Consider the following 20,791-nt stretch of genomic DNA (forward strand, 5'->3'; position numbering starts at 1 on the left):
TCTCATTAGATCGCCACGAAAAGTTCCTCCTTGATTTTCTCCCGGAACGAGACGCTATCGAGATCGAAACGCGCATAACAAAGTTCGACCAGCTGTCCATTGACTTGGAGAAAATCCAAGGTCAGCTAGAGGATTTGGCAATCACCGAAGAAGAAATTGCGCACAATGCCGCTTTACGCGATGATTTTGAGCCGCGCTTGATACGCGCACATTCCCAGCTAAAGGCTAAAAGGGTGCATGTTCCTCGAAGCATTAGTTCCACACCAAACGCTGGCCCAAGCCCCCTAGTAGGCATTAAACTTCCCACCATCGCGCTTCCTGAATACGATGGTGATTACATGCAGTGGCTAACGTATAGGGACACTTTTGAGGGCTTAATACATGATAACCCCGACCTACCGCCGATCCAAAAGTTCCACTATTTGCGCGCATCCTTAAAGGGAGAAGCCGCTAAGGTTATTGAATCCATCACCATCAGTGCCGCAAACTATGAAATAGCATGGAAAATACTGACGGAGCGTTACTCTAACGAGTACCTGTTAAAAAAGCGTCATTTGCAAGCCTTATTCGGAATGGCCACCATGAAACGGGAAAGTGCCTCAACCCTTCACCATCTTGTCGATGAGTTCGAGCGGCACAAGAAAACGCTAAACCACTTGGGTGAAAACACAGATGCTTGGAGTAGCGTATTGGAACATTTGCTATGCACAAAATTGCCTACAACAACGTTGCGCGATTGGGAGGAATTTGCATCAACAAATGAAAATCCAAGCTACGAAGGCTTGGTGCAATTTTTGCAACGCCGAATGCGAGTGCTCGAAACTCTAATGGTAAACAATACCGACGCGCCCTCTAGCGGAAATCACACGCACTTCACACATAAACAATCGAATCTCACTCGGCTGGCTAGTTTTCCGTCTACCTCTCACGAAACACGTAGGTGCATAATATGCCAGCAAGAGCATAGCATCACGAAATGTCCGCGATTCATGACAATGGGTCCGGAAGAACGATATCGACAGGTCATGTCCAATAAACTATGTTTAAATTGTTTGCGGGACAACCACCGAGCGCGCGATTGCTCCTCGCAATACAAATGCAGACACTGTCACTCAGCACACCATACACTTTTACACAACGTACACAACGCACAAGGAGCACTTCCCACTGCAAACACCATGCCAGCTGCGCGAAATGTTCCGGTAAGCCACCCACAGAACAAAGACGATCACGCCACAAACACCCAAAGACACCACGTAGCAGCACACGCAAGCCAGCAAACATATGATCATGTTTTTTTGCAAACTGCCGTGGTACACGTTGCTGATTCACATGGTACTCTGCATCCAGTGCGAGCACTATTGGATAGTGCCTCGCAGCCTGATTTGATGAGCACCAGGCTTGCTCAGAGGTTAGCGTTGAAACTTGATACGGTCAACGTAACGCTCATCGGTGCGGGTCACTCTTCCACCCCGGTGCGGAAATCGGTGCGTGCGAAAATTTCCTCCCGAACGGGCCAATATCAGCTGAATACTGATTTCTTGATTGTGGACAATTTGATTGGGGATTTGCCAGCACATGATGTGCGCACCGCCGAGTGGCAAATTCCGCCGAATTTTATGCTTGCCGACCCCCAGTTTAATAAGTCGGCACCGCTCGATCTTATCCTCGGTGCCCGGCATTATCATGCATTTTTCCAGAGCGGGGCGCAATATAAAATTTCGTATAACCTTCCTGTCCTCATTGAAAGTGTCTTCGGCTGGATCGTGACCGGCTCAGCATCAGCATGTAATAACAACACCGAAACTTCCAACGCATCTTCCGTCGTCTGCATGAGCACGCTTGAGGAATCACTCGAGCGATTCTGGAAAGTGGAAGAATTACAAATAAGAGATGGTTACTCCCCCGAAGAAAGGTATTGCGAAAAATTATACCAAGATACAACACAACGAGACGATACTGGTCGTTATATTGTTCGTTTACCAAAGCAGCCTGACTTTGAAGAAAAGCTGGGTCTTTCGAAATTATCAGCTCTACGACGTTTTACAATGCTCGAAAGGCGCCTAGAACGCGATCCTCATATTAAAGCGGCATACCATGAATTCATGCATGAATATTTGGAGCTAGGGCACATGTCGCTGATACAAGCTCCAGCTGACGACGAATCAGCATATTATCTGCCGCACCATCCCGTATTCAAGGCTTCGAGCACAACAACAAAAACCAGGGTGGTGTTTGATGGATCAGCGAAAACATCATCTGGATACTCGCTCAACGAAGCGCTATGTGTCGGCCCTGCAGTGCAGGATGATTTGCTGGACATCATTCTGCGATTCCGCACGTATAAGGTGGCGGTTGTTGGAGACATTGCTAAAATGTACCGCCAAATACTACTGCATCCAGACGATAGGAAGTATGCCCGCATTTGTTTCCGGTTTGATTCGCATTCACCGATCCAGTATTACGAGCTGAACACCGTAACCTATGGGTTGTCCCCATCATCCTTCCTTGCAACTCGAACCTTGCAGCAGCTTGCAAACGATGAGGGAACCACATATCCTTTTGCCGCATCCGCTCTGAAGAGCAATTTCTACGTGGACGACTTCATAGGCGGTGCGGATTCGATCGAAAGTGCTCGGCGTCTACGAGTAGAGTTAGATGAATTACTTTCAAGGGGTGGTTTTGAATTACGGAAGTGGACTTCAAACCGATTAGAGGTGCTTACCGGTCTAACTGCGGATCAGATCGGCACACAGTCAGCGCTACAGTTTATACCCGACGAAACGGTAAAGACTCTTGGAGTTTCGTGGGAGCCAGAACATGATGTTCTATCATTCGAGTCCGCAATCGACACCGACACAGCAAGTCCTACTAAAAGAAGCATCCTCTCTAACATAGCCCGCATGTTCGATCCGCTTGGCCTTATTTCTCCCATTGTCGTGCGAGCCAAAATCTTGATGCAGGAGTTGTGGTTGCAGAAAGCTGGTTGGGACGATCTTGTTCCTGATTCTATCTGCAAGAAATGGAAAAATATTCAGCAAGATTGGCCACTCATATCCGGTTTTAAGATCGATCGCTATGCGCTGTTACCTGGTAGTAAATTGCAGTTACACACCTTCTGTGACGCATCTGAAGCAGCTTACGGGGCCTGCATTTATGTTCGTTGCGAAAGTGAGCAAGGAGAAGTTCGCACCACTTTACTTTCATCCAAGTCGCGAGTGGCACCACTTAAGCGTGTCACACTACCTCGACTGGAACTGTGTGCTGCAGTATTAGGCGCTCATCTTTACGATCGAGTCAAGAAGGCGATGGGACTACACGCAGCAGAAGTATTCTTTTGGTCCGATTCTACCGTCACGTTAAAGTGGATCAGCGCCTCACCTAACACGTGGGCAACGTTCGTAGGCAACCGAGTATCGGAGGTGCAGCATTATACTCATCCTCGTCAGTGGAGGCATGTTCCCGGCTCAACTAACCCTGCCGATCTGGTCTCACGCGGCATGTCAGCAGCAGATTTCCTGCAGAGCAAGCTGTGGAGTTGCGGTCCGGAATGGCTAGCACTACCCGCATCCAACTGGCCCAACTGTAATCCTGAACCAGCTGAAGATACGAATCTCGAAATTCGTCAGGTGAGTGCTGCCTATGTAAACACCATCACTAACCCTTGGTTTACGTTGTGTTCCAGCTACACGCGATTGTTGCGCATCGTTGCATACTGCATTCGCTTCACACGTAACACTAAGGAGAAGGCACGCACTCAACGAACACCAACACACTTCACATCACCTTTAGTCATCACTCCCGAATACATGGAAGCTGCTAAAACTGTGCTATGTCGTTTAGCACAGCAAGACGCATTTTCAGCGGAGCTACGGCAATTGACAAAGGGTGAAGCAATAGGAAGACATCACCGAACCAACGATATACTCACCGGCCGATTGGTTATACTACTGGATGAATCCTTACCAACAACCCGATGGCCCCTAGCACGCATCGTTGCAATTCATCCTGGAGAGGACCAGCTCACACGTGTGGTAAAATTACAAACGGTAAAAGGGATCATCACTCGTCCGATCAACAAAATCTGTTTACTGCCGTTAGCGGACGGTGAAACCACATGCTACCCATCTGACAATTTCCGAAGATTTTATATTGACCTCTCGCTTTTTCATCATTCCATCTCGCTATTTTTGAGTGGTTTTTGCGGTTCGTGCCCTGTGGTGAGCGGTTTTGTCAATGTGTTGGTGTTGATCGTGCTGACCGAGCGACCCGAGTGTGATTTTCAAACAATTTACAAAGAAAAAAGGAAGAAGCAAACGCGGAACACGCACATGCACACAGTCCGCATTGCCGGACTTCGTGATCCGAGAGAGTGCAATATGGACGCGTTAATTTGAGGAGGTTTAAAATAGTGAATTATCAACGAACTGTGTCCTCAAAGGTATGTAAAAGTGTTGAAAAATATACAGCACATTTATTCGATGCTAATCATGTTCTTGTGTTTCGATTTCAAGTGTTTCAGAAGACCATTCAAGGGTGGAATCAAACAGCATCGACAGCCGCAACATCATGCAACAGTGCACAGTGCAGGAAGGATGTTCATCTACAGCCAAGATTTCATCGTGTACGAGTTTTGAAGTTTTTTTGTTCTTTTAAAGTGATAAATGTGATTAATTTACTAATTTATAGTAGTTAAAAATAATATAAAAAGTGAATTAACAACACTTGTTAATATTGTGAAAAAATATTGTGAAATAAAAAAAAATATTTGAAGTGTAAATTTTTGTGTACGTGACTGTCGAAAGAAACGACGAGAGAAAGAAATGGCGCACGATCGGGTCGCTCAGGATAATCGGCGCACGCGATTGGCTCGCTTGGAATTCATCGGCGCATGCGATCGGGTTGCTTCGGATTCAACGACGCGCGGTCGGGTCGCTTCGGAAATATCGATCGAATAACTTCGCTAGTCGTTCAGCTGGTCGAACGACTAGTCGATCAATTTATGAGCTCCGTGAGTGTCTTTCTGCCAGATGGGTAGTTCCTTTCGCCTTTGTTATGACATTCTGTCATGGGGGGGAGTATGTTTACACAAGAATAACAATATAGTGGTATAAACCGACAGTTTGCTGGTTTCGTCAAGTTTCAGCAACTGTCGTATTGTGAGTGCCGGTGGCACTCAGTGGGCACTCAGAGAAAAGGTTATAAAAGGAAAAACAAATAAACAAAATCCCTCTTCTTCGCGTAAAAATCCCGCCAATCGTACGGTAACTATTCTCGAAAGAAAATTCAGCATCCGAATTCCGCAAGTTTGTTCAGCTCAGTTTAATGTAAAATTTTGTTTTGGTGGAAATAATCTATTTTGTATATTATTTATATGATCGATTGTTTCTGAAGAATGTTTGTACGTTCAATATTCGATTTAGAGCTTGAGGTGAAATAAACTACACGCAAAAATAGTTTCACAAATTTCAATGAACCACGTATTAATAAAAAAATCGATTTTCATGGCTTCTGAACCACCTATTTATTGCACAGAATGAACTTTACGAAGGATGTTTTTCAGAAAACCGGTTTTCATCTCAAATGGCAAAACACACGTCATGGATCGCTGGTTGAAAATCCTTCTATAGACATTATTGCTAGCTTAAATATTTCAATCAATTAGCATCACGAAACAGAAACGAATAAACGCAAACAAACGATATACTAAAGCATTAAATGCTTTAGCAATTGTATACTTAGGTTTTGTTCTTTTGTGGACTTAAAATTAAAAATAGAGGTTAAATATTTAAACTAAGAGGTTTTTTTGCAAGTAAAATCACAATATAACGAACGCATTCATTTTTAACAGATATAAAGAGAAGATAGAACCTTTATTGTAAAACAATACAAACCACAAATAAAGCTCAAACAGTTGAACGAAACGAATATAAAAATTGCAAGCGGACGCCACAGGACAGAAAAACTCGAAACAATAGAGAAAGCCAACTTTTACACTTTAGCGGACAAGTTTAGCAAGCGCATAGGATAGTCTTTTTGAATGATAGGAAGGGAATATAATTTATATCATCCCAAAACGTTATACAACATATGTAAAACAGAACAGTGTTAAAGTCATGTTAATCAGAAAGCGTAGACAAATTAGAGAAAGCGTAGAAATTTAGTGTAAAATGAACGTGAGGAAGAGAAACGAAATCAATATTTGAACAAGTGAACTAAAACAGAAAATATCAGTATGGTATGCTAATAAGCACGGATGTATTAAAACGTAGCAGAGGAAAGTAAGATTGAACAAATTGTTTGTTTTTTCTTGTTTACTTCATGTGGAGGAAATGCGGAAACATAAATTAAAACACGAAAAAAACCTCATTTCGTTTGAGTTTATTTCAATTACACCAGCGTAAACAAATTGAAAAGTAAAAATATTAATTGCCCACATACACGAGGCTCAAGGTATAAAAAGTCAATGTGGAGAAAGGCAAATAAAATATCATACAAAGGCAAAAGCGGTTGACCTCACTTCAACGTTGAAAAGGGGGGAAATATTCAATCGAACGCCAAACTTCCACAAATGGTACAGGTTGTTAATAAAGAAAAATGGTTGACTAAAAGGATTGCAAAACTCATCAATGCGATGATGTGAGAGCAATTATCAGCAATACCAAGAGTAAATATGTTTTGAATGGTTGATGTTTTTCTGCAATTTTATTTTGGTCGCTTTATTAGATGAATAATTGTACTGCTTGTTGGAATATATCCAACTCTTCCACTAGATGAAATTAAAAAGCTTTATAGAGTGATAAAAACTGAACATCATTCTTTCAACAGCATACCATGCACTACATTGTAGGCACCATTCTAAAATAAGTGAAAAGCTTCGCGGAGGATAAAACCTGTTGCAAACGCGTTAGTTTTTTTTCATTTTGTTTTTCGAGACACATTCTGTTTTAGTACCGTATGGTACTGGATTGTACCACCCACTCATTCACGTCCCATTGTAATCTACTAGTGTATGTTGTCGAAAAAACATAAAAAAACATACTTTCATGGACGCCAGCGTAGATCGTTATCGACGGAACAAAAGTGAAACAGAATCTAAGCCAGAAAGGACAACCACAGGAATGAAATAACAAAAAAAAACATGTGAAAAAGCTAACATTTTCCCGGGCAAATGTCAACAGGTACCTTCAGTTCAACAGGTTAGGTGTGAGTAGCTTTATGCGCCTTTATACGGAATGTGTACCGGTATAAAGCAGCTCAACAAAACTGGTAGGGAGCAAAAAACGAAACGACATCCTAAACGCTATCTATCCGATGCAGCAAAAGTGCCGATGATGCACTGCAGTCATAAAAAAGAAAGGCTTTTTTGTTTGTTTCTTGTTTCGTTTTTCTCCTATTTTTCAAGCGCAACATGTCGATAGTGTGAAGTAAGGGAAATGGCTTTTTTACCCAGTGTGGTAAAGGCGAACTCATCTCATCTAATCAATCAATCTTCTGGGATGTGCTAAGAGCTGTAGACGAACGTTAAAAGCTATAGATCGTCGGATAATTGCTGACCCGTAAAACTCTATTCGTAACATGAATCGGCGTTGGGGTAGCAACAAAAAAAAACAAGATCAAGTCATCTGGTCACATAATAGCTGGGAATGTTGGGAAAAAGTGGTCAAGGGATATGGTTTTTCGGTGCTGCTTTTTTGCAGTAGAAGTTAATTTACTTTGGAAGCGTCTTGAACATGGTCAACATCACATGAAACATAGGAGAGCACTTCAAATGGCACAACGATGAGGACGTACACAAAACACAAAAAATGACACAAAGAAAAAAAACAAAACAAGCAGCAAGCACGGACAAGACACATTAGCGAGGACAGCGCATAGTGGACATTATAGTGGACACAACAATAATAATGCATCAGCCATAGAACGAGACTGTGACGACACGTGTGCAGCGGGACTTAGCACGTCCATGTAAGGATTATGCGATGTTTGAAAAAAAAAAGAACATTTACGGCATGGTTGAGACAGCCGAACGAGACACAGAATGCAAACACACGATCAAGTGCAATGAAAGACAAACACCGATCGCACATTACATGCGAATAGAGGTGTGCTGTGAGAAAACATTCTCACACTTATCGAGCAATCCATCCATTTTAGACGATTCCTTGGTCGCATAAAACACACACACACACATACACAGACAGAAACGTGCATGTCAAACACGGACAAATTAAACCACGCAGGTGTGATGTAATGTGCCAAAGGCACAACATATCGTGAAGTGACGATGGTCTCAAGATATAGCCAAGCAGGCAGATACGAGATCCATCCATTTACTTCATCATCTACTACATGCGCTCTTAAACTTACTACGTAAGCGGATGAGGAAGGCACAGAAAGGCTCGAACCGGAGCCTCCTCGAGCGCTGAAAGCCTGCTACAGTAGATGGAAAGTGGAAAATGGCATGTTGACGAGTCGGCCACAGAACCCACCGGGCGGGCGGGTCATGATCAATCGGACGATCCCGGCCGAAGATACGAAGAAACAAAGCAGAGAGGAAAGAAGCACGTCGGAAGTTTACGAAAAATATCACATATGAAACGAATGAAACAGAGAGCATGTTGGTTTTAAGAGGAGAGAAAAGAGAAACAGAAATGGAAACTTTATGTTAGTTAGTGCTGTTAGAGCGATCGTTAACGATGTGGTAGGACGTTATTTATCGATTACACATGGAATAAACCGTCGGACTGTGGCGGTGTAAACTGCGCAAGATGCAACGTCATAATGCCCAATGAAGTGTGTACCGTGCGGCCGTAATGAGTGCCGCTTTTGTGCGCGGGTAGCGCAGAGTGTGTGATTGATTACATGACGGGAAGGACTGTTCGGAAACTCATTAGCCTATTATCTTGCTATGGAAGATTTTCACTTAAGCTTTAGTCTATTATGGTACGATCAGAAGCTGAAGAGAGTTGCGTATGTGCTTGAGATGTTATGTTAATTAAATTATTGAGTCTACTTCAGATACGGTACGCGTACGGGGCACATAGAAATTTAATGAGTACGTAGTAAATATAGTCTGTACATCATTGCCCTTGACCGAAACCTTGTCATGAGCCATGTGTTAAGTGTGGACAAAGTAGAAAGCTTTCAAATGAATCACTAATATTGAACATGTTTATCTTGCTGGACAATAAGCAGTGGTGCTTAGGAATACGATATTAATGTACTTTTGTTTGGCCTTGTCAAAACAATCATATGTACTTTTAATTAATTGAAATAAGTCTATTGTTTGTAGTTAAGGACGGAAAATATGGACAAGAGAGTCCATGATATCACTCTACTGATTAGACGTATCATAACGGTTTGTGTATGATGATGATGCACAAACTATTCATGAGCAAATTTGAAACTCAATTGCTCTACTGTATGAATGTTACTTAGTAAATGATGAAGGCTCTATTGATACAAAACGAATGAAGCACTATGAAAGGGTGTAGAGCGATATGTACGAAAGAGATTAGAATAGCAACAGAATGTTCGTGTGTATGTATGCACGTGAGTAGGGAAAGAACGAGAGTATGATTAGCAAAGAGAAATAGAAATAAGGCACTAGGCATTACAGCTGGCAGTATTACTAATTCAGCTTTCGCTACTTGGGCTATTTGATGCTACTTGGCAGCGTGTCGGTTCATTTACTGCTATTCCATACCCTTCTCCGACTACGCGTTATGTACTACTAAGATACACGCACACACACACGGACATACGCACGCTACAACAGGGCTACAACAGGTTGCAGATCGACCACTTGCTACTTACAGTCGGTGGTGACAGATTGATGTTGGAGCCACGTCGTTCCTGCGGACCAATGCTCGAGTGTCGTCGTATCGGTAGCCCTCCGCCCGGGGTTCCACCTGTAAACGGGCAAGAACAGGGAGTGCAAAAGAAAAAAAAACCGAAACCGGTCAGAGACTGAAGCTGAGCTGGGCAGAACGGTAGAGCTTATGTCCTAAGCTTGTTTTATCCTTTAAGTGAGCGCCGGTTAAAGTTCACCGCAATGAGTACAACCATGAGTGTGACACCATCCATGACTGAAGGCATGTGCATCCCGTACGGGAGTCTTTGAGTAAGGCTTGAGGTTTTCATGTGGCACAAACAGCCAACTCCAACATCAACTTAAAGCAGCTGAATTCTAAAGACGACAGACAAGCTGCACGCGAAGGAGCAAGAAGCATTGATAATTTATTGGATACAATGTGCTGTAATTTGTGCAATTATTCAAAGGATTATTGTGGGTCGAGGTTATGTCGCTTCGTTACAATCGTTGCTGTTTCGTACAACGATACTCTAGCGTCGTAGCTAAATTCCCCACCGAAAATTCCACATATAGTAACAGAGTGAATAATTTATGCGCTAGAGAAAGGATTAGCAAGAGATCAGCTTGGTATAGTGAAAAATTAATTTATACCTTTTGTAATGAAAATCTACTACCGTCTAGGGGTGAAAAATATCTCAATTTCAGTATGTTAATGAGTTTATTATTAAAGAGAACAATGTATTGCTATATATGTACTCAACAATATTTTACTATTACATTCAAAGTTGGAACAGGAATATCCTGATAATGATTTCACTTCATCGGAAAGGTTCTGAACTCGGAAAGGAAACTGGACAAATAATATTGTAAATAATCCATTTTTTGGAACATTAATTTTGTCTAAAATGGCTGAGATTTTAGTGATTCTTATTAAACGTTCTTTAAGAAACCGTTCTCGAAGTAGTGATGGACGAAGTAGTGAACCTTTAATTTTCCCGGAGTTGGTGTAATCCGACTCCGAGACATTCCGGAGTATACTATGGAGTAACTCCGGCATTATGAACAACCTGGGGTAGGGTGGGAGTTAATCAGTTAACGTACTTAGCTACGTCCGTGCCATTAACCGAATTTGAATCCGGAGTTAACATTGGATGCAGCACCGGAGTGAACTCCGGAATATTCCGGTACCAATTCCAGAGTAGTTCGGAGTCAACTCAGGAGTAATTACTCCGAAGTTATTCCGGATAACACCGGATTAATTATTATGGAGTTACTGATTCCCTTGTTCCGGAGTTACTTCGGAGTTATTTCGGAGTTACTCCAGAGTTACTTTTTAGTTAAATTCAGTTTAATCCGGAGTATACTCCGTTTTTAATACATCGGAGTCGGAGTGGATTCATGAATACGTCCAAACGTCCAAGGCTCTGTTAGGTGTATTATGCCCAATGGCACATAGGCAGCATCACTATAAGGGTTGCGTTTGGGTTTTTTTTGAGAAATAAGCGTAACATTAATCTATCTATTTCGCTCCTTTTCTACTTACCCGGAGACGAAGCACAAGAGGGCGCGATGCGTATTTTCGGCGTCATGAGCGTATTGTCGGACAGACGGCGGTTCGGGAATGCGTTTACCACACGCAAGAAGTTACTGTCCGGCGAGGACGGCGATCCGCCGAACCACCAGCTACCTAGAGCACCCGATCCTGTTAGAAATGGGGTTACGACACACACACAACTATAGCATGCACACGTTTAGACATTCCAATACCTCTTCGGGTACCTGTCGAGTTCTTGCGTGCCATATCCTCGGCGCTCGACGTTTTGCGCTGATCGATGCGTAGATTCGGGATGTTGAACTGCTGCGCGTTCATGTTGTCGGACGAGAACTGATGCCGCAGTGGCCGGTGCCGGTCCGGCGATGGGAGCGATAGATTGTCCAGCTTCAATTTGTTACGTTGTTGTCTATCTATTTGGTCCAGCATTTCTTGAAGCACCTGAGTTGAGGCAAAGGGTTTGGACGGTACGAAACATTAAAGATGCATTTCTGTGTGTTAGTTCCGGGCTTTTCTGCGCCTTGCACGTACCTCCAGAAGAATCATAAACTGTTCGAGATTTAACGACGGATTCACTGTTTGCGGTAGCAGCGTGGGCATCACCTTCGTCGCCATGATGTTAACGGTTAAGCCATACTTTTTGTCACACAGCATGATCCGGTAGATGTCTGTGTGGATAGTGGAACGAAAAAAGGGTGGGGAAAATAAAACCTGGTAACAGCAACAGGATGTCGCAAGCGTAACAGAACTCACTGTCCGGTAGCAAACAAAAGGGCTGACGGAAGCGGAAGGCAATCCCATGAATAATTTTACGCCAACCAACGTTATGCTTTATGTATGCACACATATAACTTACACGCGACACATGACGACAGCATCGCGCCACTTGGTTGGTCGGTTGTGGGTGCGGTACGCTTGCTGTTCAATTTGCTTTATTAGTGTATCAACTGGTTTATGACATGATTTCCAGCTCATTAAATTACATTTACTAACAGCACCGGATTCCAAACATCACCACGAAGAGCAACCAAGCACTGGGGTAAGATAATTTTTGTGTCGACCGTGTCAGCTGCTGTGCAAAGGACGTTGGCTTTTATCGTATGTATCGAACCATGTCCCCAGCAGTGTGCTTATGACCGTGGTTCAGTGTGTAACTAAACTGGTTTTTCTCATCGAGCTCATTTTATCGAAACGAAATAGATTATTTGATATTGATGCGGAAACTCTAATTATAGTGCACCGAATTACACGATGAATTGGGCACGCATTAGAATGAAAATGCGCCGTGTACCGAGCACCTATTGATGTGTGCATTGTTCTGCACGGGATTGTGTTATAATCGAAATCAATGCTTTGCAAAAGTGTAGGCATAGCTAGAAAACCAAAAGTGCATTATAATTATAGTACCACAAAACAAAAGTTGTTTGAAAAAGTCAATTTTGTGTATTGGGAGTCATTAAAATGCTGTTGAATATCTAATATTACCCTTTATGTTTTTTTCTTTAGTTTCAAAATACACACCCTTCGTATAGCATCATTAAACTATTAATAAATAATAAATCACTCCAATTGATGCACCTAGCGTACCTCGCCAAAATCGATGCCTTCTCTGTGCCGTTATTCTTGGAATGGCAATAGACACCCACCTGGGGATAGTAAAAATAAACTTTTCCGAATAGGAAAACGCGCTGTTTCCATCCATTTACTGCTATATAGGATGCAACACCTGAATGGGGAATTTTTCTTGTTGTTAATGTTACTACGCCTCCACGATCATTCTGATGACGTTATGCAAGGACTGTTTTCTGCGTTAGCAACAGTAGATGGCTCGGCAAACTTTTCAATGTAGGTGTAGCAGGATATTTTTATATTTAAATTTTAGACCACTTCACCTGAAGTGATTACTTTCCTCGTTTGCATAATGCTGCTCTACACTGGCGTTACTATCCTTGTAGACGAAGAAGGAAATTTTGGTACAAGAAAAAAAACTTTTACGTAAACAGTTAAAATAAACCACTAGAAAATGTGCTGTGAAAATTACACAATTTACGTGCTATTACAATTCTGCCATCAGCATAACAATCGTATAATAGTCATAATCATCACCTAGGAATCCAGCAAATGCTTACTAGCCTGCGGACATGTACTGACTATGTCCTTGACATTATGATGTATTACATGACCATATAGTCTCATTAATGTTACATGCTGTAGCACATATCAACAAACATTGTAGGCTACAAAAAGCATACATTTCTTGTTATTACATGTGATAGCACACGTTTCAAGCATGAACTAGTGCCTCAGGATTACTTTCCTACTAGTTAACATTTTGTCCGACCTGCCCTACATGACTCCCAGGTGAGGTTGATAAATTGTACACCATTAATAATTAAGGTACGGTTGGTTAATTTCTGACGAATTTCTTCAACTATTCATACCTAATATACCTTGTAGAAAAAAAACAAACATTTCTAACATTATGTTTCATGTGTTGGTGAGTTTGCCACAGAGTTGTAGATTTCTTTCTACAGAGGAGAATTGACCGTAGGTGAAGAACGTTTTGGTTTGCACGGTTATTACGCACAATTGTTTTTTCTTTGTACCATTTTACCCTCCCGCAGGTTAATGACTATGGATGAAATTGCTAAAACATCTCCAGGACATTGCTGGTACGATAAGTCCCCAGATGAGAGTTACCATCTGCATCTCATAATGGACTCGTTCCAAATGCTTTCGGGCTGTTGCACAATTGCAGAAAATACACACGCACCGTTTACGGTTCGGCGTACGGCAACGTTTATGCTGCAAAAGCTCATTGAACTGTCCCGGATGGCCGGTTCTATGGAAAGATTTTGCAACGTGAAGCAAATCCAACGCAAGTTAAATTGCATCAGGTAAACTCGCTGGCAAGTATTTTGCGAAACTGTCATCCCACAGCAAAGCTAAGCTTTCACGTACGCGGGAGGAATGTCGTGGGAAACACGTTTAAGGGAAAGGTGGTTGATGAGAAGTTGCATACTTACTGACGACGCGCACCACGATGTCTGGATCGGTGAGTCGTACTTCGAGCAGTAGCGGCAGCACCTCATCGATTATCTGTCATGGGGCAGCAAGGAAGGAAGAAGCGGAATGAGCTTTGGTTCCCTTCGTACGATGGCGTACCGAGATGTGGTGGTAACTCACCTGAGACTTATCCAGCTTATCCAGCGTACGTTCGACGCACTGCAGCACATTGCCCATGATTTTCAGATCGCTCTGGTTCTTCTCGAACACCGACTTTAGCTTCGGCAGCACCAGCTTCTTGATCGTAATGTCGTCCAGATAGTCGTACACATTGGTTACCGCCACCAGGGCCGCACTCTGTGAACGAGAAATGGAACGCAAAGCGAACGTGTGCATCGTGTGCGAGTGAGCAGCTGGATGGAAAACTGTGAGAAATTAATTTATCACAACTTGAATCACGACGATATCCTCCAACCCGTTTACGGGGCGTCTGGGAGTTCCTGCAAAGCGTTGAACCGAAGCTTTCAAGAAGTTTCGTTGCGACTTCGAGCGACGACTGCTCGCGCTGCAGATAATTGACGTTGGTGAAAGGGCGAAAGAAACCCACCCGCTTTTCTGCTCCTCTTTCGTTTTTGTACTAGAGTTGGAACGAATGGAAGTTAATCTGCACCTGAAGGTATTGGTGCCAAGAGCATGCGGAAGTTGATTCCGGGTTTGATCTTGATGATCGTGATGGATTTGATTGAACGTCGTCTTGTGCCCTCCGAGTCATCGATTGCGTTTGCAGTTGCAGATGCAATGAAGGAGTTAAGTAAACGCAAGCATTATAAAAATGCAAACTGTAAACTGGTTCAAAGCATTGGATTTGTGGATTGAACCATGGACGATTATTGAAATGTTTGAAAGTTCAATCAAATACTTTTATGCTGGATGTGCTCCTTTGGGGAACATTCTTTGCTGCAAATTTCTATCCAGAATGTGCTTTCCCTTTTCAATTATTTTTATCGAAACTTTTTCATGACCTTCAAATGAACATACTACATCGATTATGGAGTGTTTCGAAAAAGGATTATTATGAATACAAAACAACCACACATCGTAGACAAACGTTTAACTCTTCGTACACCTATTGAAAGCAAGTGAAGTACGAATCTAAAGCCGAGATTTTAATTGCCTCAAAACACACTATACTCCTTTAGCTTGGATGCTAAAGATACGAATAAGTTCCCTATTTCGATGTAGATTAGCAAAGAAGGATAAAGAGGGTCGAGAATTACATAATTGGATTGCTGCCATGATAGGACAGGCATACGGTGCCATTTCACATATACTATCTAAATACCGTACCTGCTAATAACACATGACATACATCCCAGCCAGACACTCACTACGGAGCAGCACTCCAGCGGCAAATGGAGCCGCTTCACACTTACCTGCACCTGTATCGTTGTGCTTTCCAACGCGTTGAACAGTAGGGGTAAAACTTCCGTCCGTATATCATCCCGTGGTGTTTTCTCTAGAATAATGTGTAAGTTCTCTAATAACGCTACGGTTGCTTGTATAGATTTTGGAGCTACAAAAACAGTCCTGTGGGCGAGCGAGAGCACAAACGGAAGGAAGAGAAGAGCAAAAATTGATACAAACCACCAAACCGCATCGTACGGGGAATGATGGCAGGTACCGGCAATGTGTGAAATCTGTTAAGATCTAGCATGTAAAATACACACACACACACACACACACACACACACACACACACACACACACACACACAAAACTGACACAGTACACCCGAAGCTGGTTGGGAAAGTGGAAAACATCGTCATCGGATGGGAAAGCAAGAGATAAAACCAGGAATTCTAACCAGGAGCTGGTAGTTGGGAAAGGAATGCTTGCGTACACAATGGAACGGAAGGTAAGGAAAACGATGGTTCTTACTTAAAGGTAGGTAAAATGATTGCTTCATATTCCGAGTTTGAAGATTCTTGGACCAGGGTTAGAGCGGGCTGTAACACTGCGGCCAGCACTTCATCAGCACGCATTTCCTGCTGCAGATTAGGCCAGATATGTTGCCACCAGAGTTTCTGAGGGAAGAGAAAGAAACAGAGAGAGAGAGATAGAGGGCGTCCGTTAAGTGTACGGTAGTAACAACGACGTGAATGGTTATGACAGATAAATTGAACATCCATTTGTAGTTTATCCGTTCCGGTGCACGTTGATACTGAACGCAAACTATCTATTTCTCGGAAGAACTTTACGATAATAGAACGTTGAACAGTGATTATGTCCTTCGTTGGAGCAGCTACATTTATATTCCATTAGGTCACAACCAATTAATGTTAACAAATGTTTTATATTTGCTTCAAAATAAATTATGATAGAAAAAATGCACAAAACAAACGTAGCTTCACGAACATATGACAGTTATATATATGGGTTCAGTAAAATTTTGGCGAGAGTTGACTACCTCTGGGAAAAAGTGATAAATAAAATGAAAAAATCGTATCACTCACTTCTTTGCAAAGTTCGCGTAAAGTTCCTTGATCACGCATGATCGGTAAATGTGGCGAATTTCATGAAATCGTGTCATAAATTCCTTGGAGATCTAGATAATTAACAATCGTTTAATAGTCGTATAATAGATGAAGATGAGTCTAGTTTAAAGTCATAACGTGTGTTATAGGCTCAAAAATTCAGGATGAGCTTAAATATAGGAATATCTCGACTTCATTCCTATTTCTTTGCTATTTCTAAAAAGCGAGTTTGAGATAATTTAAACCCCGGTAGAGTTGTCCACTCGGGCGGTTAAGTGAAAAAAAATCAACCTTTATATTTAATAAATCTCTTATATTTACAAATCTAAAACCTCATGTGTAGTACGATACATACACTGTCAAATTATCAAAGTCTTGATCTTCCATCCGCGCCGTGCGCTCATACACAAGACTTGCTATTATGGTTCATACAAATAAAATTGAACCTTTGATATTGTAACATAAAAAGGAAAGGATGATATTTTGCGATGTAAAGAGATACAATAAAAAAGAAGTGAAAAAAGAAATCGATTCTCGTGATTTCGTTACAATTTTCCTATATTGTTTGTTTGAATTTAAAGTTCACTGAATGTATACCTTTTTGACCATATTTACGTACTATTGTTCTTAAATAAAATCCATTTTTAAGTAAACTAGTTCAACTAAGCCATTAAGAATATAATAATAAATCTTATTCAAAGGACAACGAAATGCTTCGTTATCCGTTTAAATTTACGAACCACAAACAAACACGTTATTTAAAAAGGGCATGTACAAACACCGACTGAAGAAAAAGTGATCAGAAGGATTAGGTGTGAGATAATTCAATTGTTCAAGCATCAATTTATATCTCCCTTTAAACGAACGTGAACGTTTCACTGATTATATTTAAAAACACTTTTCCGTTACCAGTTTATCTATCCTGCTGATTTGGAATTTTATTTTCACTCCACCTGTCACGCGTATGATCGCTTTCAGTACGCATGAATGTGGTGTGAGGCATTAAATTTACGATCCATCAGCCGTTCAATGGCAAATTAAACAGGGCAACAAGGGGAGCCACACCTATCGAAAGCGGTGTGATTTATAGGGCACCAGCACGATAAACTGATTACTGCTGTTCATGCTGCTTGTCTGCACCGTCGCGAGTGTCGGTGAATCACATACCAAGAGAGCGGCAGCCCCATCACTGAACTCTTTCGCGCCCTTTACAATGTGAGCGATGTGCTCGATAAGATGGCGGTATGGTACTAAAAAAAAGGAATATCGTCAAACGATGCTGAATTCAATATTGTTGCCTTTAACGGACTGCTGAAGTGAGAAAAGTCGGACGATCAAATCTAATTTGCACTTTCACATTGTTAACACCGTCCGGATTGGGGATCGCTTACTGGTTTGGTGAACATCCTTCGCGAAGCTTTCGAAGAAAATCGAAAACCATTCCCCATCGACAGGGCACCAGTTTCGATTGGATCTAATGGTCCAACAGCTAAAAAGTGTGCAACAGGTTGTATGCCGGGTAAGATGAGCTATGAGCCTGCACACTCGTCACAAACTCGTCGGTTTTCACAACAAGCGTAACTTGACTGCTACCCGGCTATCCTTCGATTGCATCGATTGAGGTTGATTGATTTTTGAAACCGGGCTCTTTTCGGGGAAACGGAGTTTTGCATCAGGTCAATTTGCCTCGGGCGGGTGAAAAAGCATTGAGAGGTTTTTGAAGCATTGGCAAAATGGCTTCCGTTGGTTTCCACCACGCTGTTATGAAAAGGATGGGAGCTCGTAAAGACACGGTGCCCGAACCGTTTTGCAGCTGATAGTCGGTGTAAGTGAAGGGGAAGACGAACCCTTATTAAGCAGTAACGCAAATGAACTGGAAAAAGAGAAAAGGTTGTTTACATCCGGTGATTGGTGTACAGGTTAAGGCAAACAGTCTTGAAACCGCATAAAGGATCGTTCAAACCAGCGAGGCCTGTCTGTTTTGCAAATGGGTTCGATAAAAGCAGCGAGCTTGCGTTAGATATAGTTGTTTTATATGAGATATTTGTTTGGAAATAGCTCATGGTTGTTGAATTACAGGCTATTATTCTAAAGGAATATTATATATCGCAGCGAGATTGCCTGAATTATTAAGGAAATAAGACTATGTTTTGACAATAGCATAATTGTATGAACCCCTCGGAAAAGTAATTTGTTCGCCTTTTTTGGCAAAAAAAATGTAAAAAATTTATAAAAATTATAAAATATTTTTAAGCTTCTTTTAAAACGTTCGACGAACGCTATTTCATAATAATTTTTATGATAATTTTACTTTTTAGAATTTTTGAAAGTGTTTATACAGTATCCGTATCCTTATGATATTATAATATTATTATTATAACATTTATATTCTTAAAAATGTTATTCAATATATGCATATCTGTTGCCAGTCCATATTTAAAAAAAAATTCACAGTACCATCAACAACACTGTGTTATGGAACTAACGGTGAAAAAGTGATAAGAACTGTTAAAATTTTTCAACAAACTGTTTGAACAATTTTTTAAAGAAACACTATTTTATAGTAAAATAATGTAATTATCGGGGCGGCCCGGTGGTGCATGTGTTAAACGGCGCCCGTCCACACGGCCGGACCGGGTTCAAATCCCATCCCGACCGTCCCCCCGTAGCAAGGACTGACTATCCGGCTACGTGGTAAAAATAAGACTAGTAAGCCAGAAATGGCCGGCGTGACCTGTAAGGTCGTTAAAGCCAAGAAGAGAGAGAGAGAGAGAGAATGTAATTTTCACTTGCTCATAAATTGATCAAAATATAACGCGATATACTTTCAATCCAAAGAAGTTTTTTATTAGCTTTTCATCAAAAGGAATGCTATTTTCTACTGAAATTATGGTTTTACAATGTTTACCTATAATATAATGATCTGAAAATATTGGTTCTTCCAGCAAGGGTTGCAGCTTGGTTGCAAATGCAACGAAATGATATCACAACTCACATGTATGATATCTGATATCACATGTATTCACATGTATCACTTACTTTCCTCTTCAGCAAATACTGCACCTAATTTGCATCGAGTAGACGACTTTGCTAAACGCAAATAAATTATGCGTTCCCGAAAACGTTCAACAAAATTATACAAACAAAAGCAGGACGGTAATTGCGCACAATATTCATCATTTTGCATTTAATCATTAACTTCGGTTAACTTGTTCCATCCCTGCAGGCGCGTTCTGCGGTTACTAATCCATCGACAAATTTATCCAACGGCATTATTACGAATTTGTGCAGCGAAGCGAAATGAAACAATTTTGCGCAAGCCTTTTCCGCGACAGGTGTACACAAGGGTGGCATGGGAACCACTTGAATGAATTGTTTTCTTTTTTTTGTTAGTTCTCGTCAGCACACGAAAGCATGCGGTCGACCGGTGACGAGGACAAACAGCAAATAAAAACATATTTTCCCGCAGCGCAAACTTTACGCCGTCTTACCCGCGGTATGAACGGTAACACTTCTCTGAGGGTGCTACGGTAGTAGTGCGTTTTCTGCGTCGGATCCTTCATGTTGATGACATCGAGAAATTGTAGCGCCTGGACGGCTGGATCGCTGTGCGTGTGGGGGCGAGAAAGGGAAGGAAGAAAAAAAAAGATTAAATGGAAGAAAATTAAAGCGCGACAAAAAATACACCGGTACTGCGACGGTAGACGAAGATGTAAAAAAAAATAACGAAATGCGAACGATTTCGAAACGCCAACGGAATGGAATTAGGTACCGAACGGGGCACGAAAAACACGGACAATCCAATTATGCCGTTTCGTTCCGCGTGCTGTGCATCGATTCGCCATGAAACTTCCGCGAAGAATGCTTGAGTAAAGCTGTGAA

The 20,791-nt window shown here is 41.8% G+C and overlaps 1 protein-coding gene across 1 annotated transcript in view; it reads right to left on the reverse strand.

Annotated features, from left to right (window-relative positions):
• LOC125770857 (SCY1-like protein 2) overlaps window positions 1-20,791 on the reverse strand; it is a 100,699-nt gene that overhangs the window by 24,432 nt on the left and 55,476 nt on the right. Inside the window, exons 10-19 of the mRNA XM_049440893.1 lie at window positions 20,401-20,515; window positions 16,314-16,459; window positions 15,809-15,962; window positions 14,556-14,732; window positions 14,396-14,468; window positions 11,901-12,037; window positions 11,597-11,810; window positions 11,361-11,519; window positions 9,820-9,914; window positions 8,371-8,436 (exon numbers count right to left, since the gene is read on the reverse strand). Of these exons, the coding sequence (XP_049296850.1) occupies window positions 8,371-8,436; window positions 9,820-9,914; window positions 11,361-11,519; window positions 11,597-11,810; window positions 11,901-12,037; window positions 14,396-14,468; window positions 14,556-14,732; window positions 15,809-15,962; window positions 16,314-16,459; window positions 20,401-20,515 (1,336 nt within the window). The remainder of the gene's footprint in view (window positions 1-8,370; window positions 8,437-9,819; window positions 9,915-11,360; window positions 11,520-11,596; window positions 11,811-11,900; window positions 12,038-14,395; window positions 14,469-14,555; window positions 14,733-15,808; window positions 15,963-16,313; window positions 16,460-20,400; window positions 20,516-20,791) is intronic.

The sequence above is a fragment of the Anopheles funestus genome, chromosome 3RL (assembly GCF_943734845.2).
Source record: "Anopheles funestus chromosome 3RL, idAnoFuneDA-416_04, whole genome shotgun sequence".
In the NCBI taxonomy this organism is placed as follows: domain Eukaryota; kingdom Metazoa; phylum Arthropoda; class Insecta; order Diptera; family Culicidae; genus Anopheles; species Anopheles funestus.